Below are 8270 nucleotides of genomic sequence, written 5' to 3' on the forward strand. Positions count from 1 at the left end.
ATTATTTGGTTCCTTTATTTAGTAATAATATATCTTCGTATATTTTTGTTCAGGTGCAAGTGCAGGAGAGCAAATTCAGCTTGTGCAAGGGACACATGGTGAGGCTAATTGACCAGTTTATTATATGGAGGTTTGAGTTATGTAAAAGACCATTGAGTTTAAAGGATAGTAATTGAAAAAAATATTTAATCTATGGTGGCTGTAACTTTCAACTGGTGCTGAATTTTGCTCTTCGGTCTTTTATTCGAGCAGTTTGAAAAAGATTTAATTTTTCTTTGTGTTTTTCCCTTTATCTGAACAAAGATTCATATAGACATGTTTTACACTGTGGTGATCCTACCCTTTAATGGTAATGCATTTTATACTGTAGCTAATACAATGAAATTCAGGAGTATAAGTCTTACTTTGCGGACACTTGGCTAATTTGAAATTTGTCTGTATGTCATTTTCAGCAGGAATAACCTGCTTCTCAGGGAACATCGGCAGAGATGAGATGGCCAGTGGCAGAGAGGAGATTGATGAGACCTTCCCTGCACTACCTCGGGATGGACCAGAGAGTCCAGGCAAGGAAAAAAAAGATTCTTTGGTAAGAAACAAACCATTCACCAAAATGTTTACTGTTGCAGGTTTTTAATGAAAAAAGATCAGATCAGTATTGATATGGGGTGACATTAAAACACAGGATGTTGATTTTGTATTGGTACAGAAAAACTGGTATCGTACCATCTCTAGTATTTATAGCTGTTTAAGAACAGGCTGAAATTGTGGATACATTCTTGTGTCAGAACAGGTGGCTCCGTACGTAAGGTAATATGGTTCTGAAAGAATGTGCACACAGTTATTCACGCCAGTGAAGTTTATGATAGAAATCTGGTTTCTGAATGAATGTTAATTTGTGTGTTTACACCTGTTCTCTCTCTACAGCTAAAGTGGATGTTTATACATTAGCTAAGATTGCTGGAAGTGACCCAAGAAAACTGACCCTGACCTGCCTGGCCACAGGCTTCTACCATAAAGATACTATGATGAGTGTGAGGAAGGACACCACCACCCTGCCTGAAGTGATAATGTCTTTGGGAATCAGATTCAGTGATGATGACAACGTCCTTCTAATGACCTACAAAGCATTGAGCGGTCTTGCCCCACAGTATCTTAGCAAACTTCTGAGAACAGGAGGGAATACAGAGCAGTGCCATGAGTTCAGGTAAAATTGACTTTTTTGGATATTAACAGCAAACAAATAAACAAAACTCTATTTCTGATGCTACTCCAATATGTGTGCGCATGTATATGTGTGCATGTGTGTGTGTTGTGTATAATACACCAGCAACATTTAAACTACCATGGTCTTTCCTTGTGTTTCCCTTCTGTATACGTTCATTTCTGTTAGCTGTTTTTCTCATCACTCTTTTACAGCTTTGTTGCCTAGTCAAGGCCGTAACAGTGGTCTGATGATCTAAGTCAAAATGATAGACAAATACAGTGTAATTTGACAAATAAACAAACACAAATGCACAGTTGTACTTATTATGTCTGTTATTAAGCACATTGAATAAACATCCAGTGTTGGCCAGAAAAGATCAGTGAGCACTTTGATTTAATAATGTACACCTAGGGGCCTGTTTCAGAAAGCGGGTTTAGTGAAAACTTAGTTGGCGTAGGGTTGAAAGAAACTTGAGGTTTTCTGTTTCACAGAGAGGTTTTGGCTGACTGGGCACAACACTGGGTATTTGCTATTTATTTGATGCGCTGTTTATTTTTAACTGTAAACCTGTGCATGTGTAATTTCTTCATACTCCATTAGAGAGCAAGCTTTATTAGATTACGCGCGTTGATATGCCAGTCTGATCATTTAAAAAACAACCAAATGTGACGCAGGAGGAGTTTTTGTCAACTGTCAAACCCCGTTGCCTTTGCATCTGACTCTGCACAAACATTGCTTTTGTTCAGAGCCTGCGTCTTTTAAACTATCTATTTTGCTGTGCAAAATAAGCCTGTTTGGCCAATAAGATATTGTTTGGTGTTCATGCGGAGAAGCTTGGGAACAATGCTGTGCTGGATATCTGCACCTTGTTAGCTCGCTAGCTATAGGAGGCGGTAGATTCACTATTATTTATTATTATTTATTAACGATGTGCTTCAGAGATGACGCTACAATTTAATCCGGACTAATCCGGAACTAGTGTGTTACAGGAGCGTGGTACTGGTACCCTTCTCTCACTGGACAAATGTTACACACTGCTGAAAAGACCACAATTGATCCCAGGCAGCTCAACACACCTGTCCAAGTCCCTCTGGATGTGAGTACTTTCACTGGTTGAAGATTCACTGCAGGACCAACACTGCACATGTTTTTTGCATGCCTCATATGTCCTAGAACACGTACTGTTTTATACTACATGTAATAAACCCACTATTTCAACATTCTTCTCGCTCTCTCTCTCTCTTTCCATCTCTCTCTCTCCCTCTCACTCTAAAGGCATCACCCCCCCCCCCCCCAACTCGTTGCCACAGAGCTACATACATTTTGTATGTGGACTTATGTGGACGTGTGTGTGTGCACACTTCACTGTGTTAAATGAGGACATGCCTTCTGTGTGTGTGTGTGTGTGTGGGCATGTTAAGTCATTCTGACTGCGTAACCACATTGTCTTCCTGCTTCCTCATGTCTGTCTCTGAGCTGCTGCAGCGTAAGCGCCTGTTCAACCACCATTTATTACTCCTTTAGGGAGTCCAAGAACAGTAAGGGTCTGTATGATATACACAACTGTGAGGCAAAATATATAGAGAGAATATATTAGTGTAGGAGGTAGGCTATAGGGAATATGCTGATGTAGGAGGTAGGGTATAGGGAATATGTTAGTGTAGGAGGTAGGGTGCTCTGGCAGTTTAGTGTCAGTGCCATGTAAGACAGGGAAGGTGTGGGTGTGGGTGGGTGTGTATGTGAGAAACAGAGAGACAGACAGTTAGACAGCGAGTGGGTGGGTGGGGTGGAGATTTATTCTGCCCATGTCCTTCTCTTAGGTTCTGTTCAGGCTTCAGCCAAAGGCAGAGATTGGGTTCTGAAAAGCACTCACTCCTCACCATATTAAACAGTCTTTATCATTATTATCACCATTATCATCATTATTATTGTTTTTGTTTGTTTGTTTGTTTAGCTCATGCCTTTGCAGTGCTCTACTTGTTGCTGGGAACAGCATGGTAAGTCTGACGTCTGGAATCTCTATGCTTGATGTTTTCTGCTCTACAGGTAAGTTTGTGTGTGTGGATATGCGTGAGTGCATGTGAAGGTTTATATGTGCGTTTACGTACGTGAGTGTGTGTGCGCACGTTTGTTTTTGCAACTCTGCACTCTGCATAGCTATGTTATCTCTCTGTCTCTCCACAGATGCAATGCAGGTATGAGGAAGGCTATCCTTCTCCTCCTCTTCCTCCTCTTCCTGGGTTTTAGTGAGTCTGCATTCCTGAGTCACTACATCTCAAATCATCTCATGCCCGAGCTCCCGTGTGGGGGGAAAAAATTTACATGCAGCACACAAAAGACACAATGCCAGGAACGCACATGCACCAATGCAGTGTAAGCTGACAGGTGTGCTGGTAGCAGTTAGGAAATGATAGCAGGTGTATTGGTAACAGATGTTTTGATGACTGGAGTGTTGGTGAAGGGTGTGTAGCTGACAGGTGCTTTAGTGACAGGCGTGTTATTTTTTACAGGAGCGTGGTACTGGTACCCGTTTGTCAGTGAAAAGAATAACTATTGATCCCTCGCTGTCACAGTAGGCTGGTTGTCCAGCAGGAGGAACATGCCCACTCCTGGTCAGGATCGCACAACATACCTGCCCCGCTCACCATCACCTGATTATTAACCCAATGCACTTGTTCCTTGTTTTCCCCTTTTATTTAAGCCCAAAGGTATCTGAAGTCAGCGCTGCACATTAGTTGACTAGAGCGACTGCCAAACGCCACTGACACGCTGACTTCTCCTTTCATTTGGATTTCTTTGTTTCTTTTGGCTCTTTTTTGTCATGGACAATAAAGGCTACCTTACTGAAACCTCACCTCTCGCTCCTTCTGTGCCGTCAACATCACACACACACACCTGTCCAAGTCCCTCTGGATGTGAGTACTCTCATTGGTTGAAGAGTCACTGCAGGACCAACACTACATATGTTTATTGGATGCCTCCTATGTCTTAGAACACATACTATTTTATACTATTCACAGGTAGTAAACCCACTATTTCAACATTCTTCTCTCTATAATGTATTTATATATACTTTGCGGATTCACACACAATACCATAAGTAATACTTGCTGTACACTTGTTGTACCTAATGAGTATATTTACTGCATTTAGCTGATGCTTTTATCCAAAGCGACTTACGATTCTGACTGAATACAAATTAAGCAATTGAAGGTTAAGGGTCTTGCTCAGGGGCCCAAAAGCAGCAACCTGCTGGTGGGACTTGAACTGGCAAATTTCTAATTATTAGTCAAGTACCTTAACCACTGAGCTACCACTGTCCCCAGAGTGCATGTGTGCAGTATTTGCATGATTTGCAAGTAGAATACCTATATGTGTTTCATATTATACTGTAAATTATGGATATTATATATTGATGATAAAATATTGACAAAGCATATACTGCTGCTCTTTATGTCCTCCAGAAAATATGTGAAGAATAATCCATTGCAATGTTTGTGTGCATGCATACGTGTGTGAGCGTGTGTTTGGACAAGGATTGTCCTTGGTTTACATATGTGTATTTGTGAAGGGATTATGTGTGATGAATTATAGTGTGTAGTCCATGTTATAATGTTATATAATATTGTAGTATGCGGTGATCTATTATAGTGAGGTGTGTTGTTTTCAGGAGTCTCACAGTGAGGTGTACGGCCTGGTGGAACTACCGGTGCACATTAACTGGGGTTACCCAGAGTACACCTGGCTCTATCGCTTCTGGGTCCTCATCCTACCCTGCAGCATCTGACAGGAAGAACATAGAACAAGATGTTTAATAAATAAATAAATCAGCCCCCTTTTATTGAGTTTAACATCAAATGACAAGTTCAAGTCATGATTGGGTGTCACTCTTGTACTCGAGTTGAAAACATGCATAGACGTTCTGACCCTTTAGAACAGCTACAGTCATACATCCCCCTCTAGTGGACAAATTAATGAACAACATCCCAAATGCATTTCAAAAAGCCAGCACCCTTGAATCCACTGATCTTAGACCAGTTTTGCTGTTGCTCCACTTAAGAATAAAAAAAATCAGGAACAGAAAATTTGTGCCTTGGTATAATGATCACATTATCAATTTAAAACAAACCACTCAAAAAACAATGTAAATGGCACCACACTATGCTTGTAGTCTTCCAGCTTGCATGGAAGGAGAGCCTTCTCAAGTATAGAAAAGCACATATTACTACTCCAACATCTTATCTCTCAACCCTAATAGAAAATAAACAAAATAATCCTAGGTTTCTTTTTAGTACAATTGCACATCTATTTAGGAATAAAAGTCACACCAATGCTCAGATTACAACATCACACAGTAGTAATGAGTTCATGAATTTCTTTAATGAGAAAATCAATCACATTAGAGCTAACATTAAGAGTATTAACATGACATCGGGCAGCTACTTGGAGATCAGAACAACCAAACTAAAAACAACTAGAATCCTTTACAATGATCTAACAGCCAGAACTTACATCTCTGATCTCATGCTCAAAATCCTCCACTTGCTTACTAGAGTCACTGCCTACACACATTCTTAAGGAAATCCTACCTGAAGTAATTGAACCTTTAGCAAATTTTAGAAATTCCCCCTTGAACATTGGTTACATTCCTAAACCATTCAAATTAGCAGTAATTAGACCACTTATCAAAAAAAATAACCTTGACACCTTGACCCATATGAGCTGTCAAACTGCAGGCCAATCTCAAACCTTTCATTTATTTCCAAGATCCTAGAAAAAGCTGTAGCTCAGCAGCTAAAAATCATATCTGAATGGGAATTAGATCAATTAAGTCTTTCAGTCAAGGTTTAGGCCTAATCATAGTACAGAGACAGCACTAATGAAAGTAATTAATAACCTGTTTTTGGCTTCTGACCAGGGCTATGTCTCTTTGCTTATATTACTTGATATGAGTGCAGCATTTGACAGTATATAATTTTACTATATAGACTCAAAAATGTTGTTGGGATTAGGGGAATAGCCCTTTCCTTATTTAAATATTATCTAGCCGGTCGCTACCAGTTTGTTAACATAAATGCAGACTTCTCAGCATACAACAATTTGAGTTATGGTGTCCCACAAGGGTCTAGGGTCTTTGCTTTTTTCTTTATATATGCTACCGCTAGGTGACATTATATGTAAACACTGTGCTAGTTTTCACAGATGATACTCAGCTATATGTCTCAGCCAAACCACAGGACCTATATCCGTTTAGTATTATTGACAAACGCATAAAGGACATCAGAAACTGGATGTTGAGGTACATTCTCTAACTTAATCCTGACAAAACAGAGGTGCTTCTATTAGGCCCAGAGACAGCTATGTCCTTGCTCTCTAATTACTCAGTGAACCTCGATGGTCTAGCAATCACATCTTCTCTAACTGTTAAAGATTTTGGAGTTGTTATGGATCCCAGTCTTTCATTGGAAGCTCATGTAAATAATATTTCTATTCATTCTCACATGTTGCAGAAAAACTAGTTCATGCATTTACCACTTCCAGATTGGACTACTGTAATGGCTTACTATCTGGCTGTACCATTAAGTGCCTAAAGAAGTTCCAGCTAGTTCAAAATGCAGCAGCCAGAGTTCTCACTAGAACTAGAAAATTTGATCATATCACTCCTATCTTAGCTACTTTAGATTGGCTCCAAGTAAAATTTCATATTGATTATAAAATACTTCTAATGAACTACAAAGCACTGAATGGTTATGCCCCACAGTACCTTAGACAACTCCTAGTGCATTACGATTCACCACATCTGCTTAGGTCAAAAGGTTCAGGCTCTTTACTAATACCAAGAATAGGAAAATGTGCCACAGGTGGCAAAGCTTTTTCCTATAAAGCTCCCACACTGTGGAATAACCTTCCTGTAAAGGATCGAGACTCAGACACAGTCTCAATGATTAAGGCTAGACTGAAAACCTATCTGTACAGTCAGGCATTTTATTAACTACTTCCCATCTTAGGTAAAGGTGTAGATCTGGGGGTCCATGGGCACTGAGAGTTATGCTAAACTAGGATGTGATGATGCTGTCACTTCACCTCTCTTTTGTCACTCAAGTTTCTTGTCTGAGAGCAGAGTGCTGATGCTCCAGGGTGCCCTGATGCCTGTGCTTCCTTCTGGCTCTTTCCTTTTAGCTGTGCTACCATAGCTAGATCTGCCGAAGTCCATCATTGTACATTGTAGTTCCCTAATTTACACACCCTCATACCTAGGCATGCCTAATATTCCTATTCTCTCTTCCTGTCTAAGTACACCTACCCCTGACGGGCTGATGTTACTCAGCCTCAACCCGTCTCAGCTGCCATGGCTAATCCCACCACCCCCAATGTCCCCTGCTGTAGCCCACCACACCTCTTCCCTAGTCATCTACTTCTCCGTTGCCCTTAATGGACGTTCTCTTGAGGGATAGGTTTCGGACACCTTCACACCATCAGGACAAGACAAGAACCTCAAGAAAGTTGTACTAGACATTAACTGCTTCATTCATTTTTAATTTTTTTTATTTTAAAATTGTTATTATTGTGGTGACCATTGTGGCCAGAGGAGGATGCCCCCCCCACCCTTTGAGTCTTTGTTCCTCTCAAGGTTTCTTCCTCATGCTCTAGGGAATTTTTCCTTGTCACTGTTGCCCTTGGCCTGCTCACTGTTGGCTTGGACTTGGACATTTGTAAAGCTGCTTTGTGACAACATCTGTTGTAAAAAGCGCTATATAAAAACAGTTTGTTCGGTCTATCTCTTTTCAGCTGTCTTTTTAAATGCGTTGCCCATCCAAGTTCTTTTTTTAATCACTTTGGTATCCATAGACTTGTCAAGAACTGTTCGGAGCCATATTTTATGTCTATAAGCTAAGATATGGTATATCAATTTCATCCAACAGCTGACCTCTCCTCTCAGGTGGGGATGAAGACCAGGAAATATTTCCAGGAGGAGGGGAATGCACCCTGGAATTTCTCTGGGGGCCTATGGCTACCGAGCCAGGACCACAGAGAGCCGAGGAGCTCCATGGGGACCGTCGTGTAC

The 8270-nt window shown here is 40.7% G+C and overlaps 1 protein-coding gene across 2 annotated transcripts; it reads left to right on the top strand.

Annotated features, from left to right (window-relative positions):
• The first annotated feature begins 459 nt into the window (after nt 1–459).
• On the top strand, nt 460–4039 carry LOC145660359 (uncharacterized). Of its 2 annotated transcripts, XM_081724944.1 has the most exons (6): nt 460–586; nt 925–1204; nt 2184–2300; nt 3159–3201; nt 3389–3450; nt 3906–4039. In XM_081724944.1, exons 2-6 carry the CDS (start codon nt 1023–1025, stop codon nt 3937–3939), a joined length of 438 nt encoding a protein of 145 aa, XP_081581070.1. In that variant the 5' UTR covers nt 460–586; nt 925–1022; the 3' UTR covers nt 3940–4039. The 2 variants fall into 2 exon arrangements, 1 of the variants encoding a protein (XP_081581070.1); XR_014126643.1 differs by having other exon boundaries at nt 2194–2300; nt 3389–3955.
• The last annotated feature ends 4231 nt before the right edge of the window (nt 4040–8270 follow it).

Source organism: Electrophorus electricus, chromosome 2, assembly GCF_041902795.1.
Source record: "Electrophorus electricus isolate QZ-2024a chromosome 2, ASM4190279v1, whole genome shotgun sequence".
Taxonomy (NCBI): Eukaryota; Metazoa; Chordata; class Actinopteri; order Gymnotiformes; family Gymnotidae; genus Electrophorus; species Electrophorus electricus.

What these genes read in the sequence shown, in the direction of transcription:
- LOC145660359 (XM_081724944.1), top strand. Translation starts at nt 1,023, where the DNA reads ATGATGAGTGTGAGGAAGGACACCACCACCCTGCCTGAAGTGATAATG. An exon ending in CTGTCCAAGTCCCTCTGGAT is followed by an intron (nt 2,301 to 3,158) that starts GTGAGTACTTTC and finishes TTGTTTGTTTAG; the next exon opens with CTCATGCCTTTGCAGTGCTC. An exon ending in TTGTTGCTGGGAACAGCATG is followed by an intron (nt 3,202 to 3,388) that starts GTAAGTCTGACG and finishes GTCTCTCCACAG; the next exon opens with ATGCAATGCAGGTATGAGGA.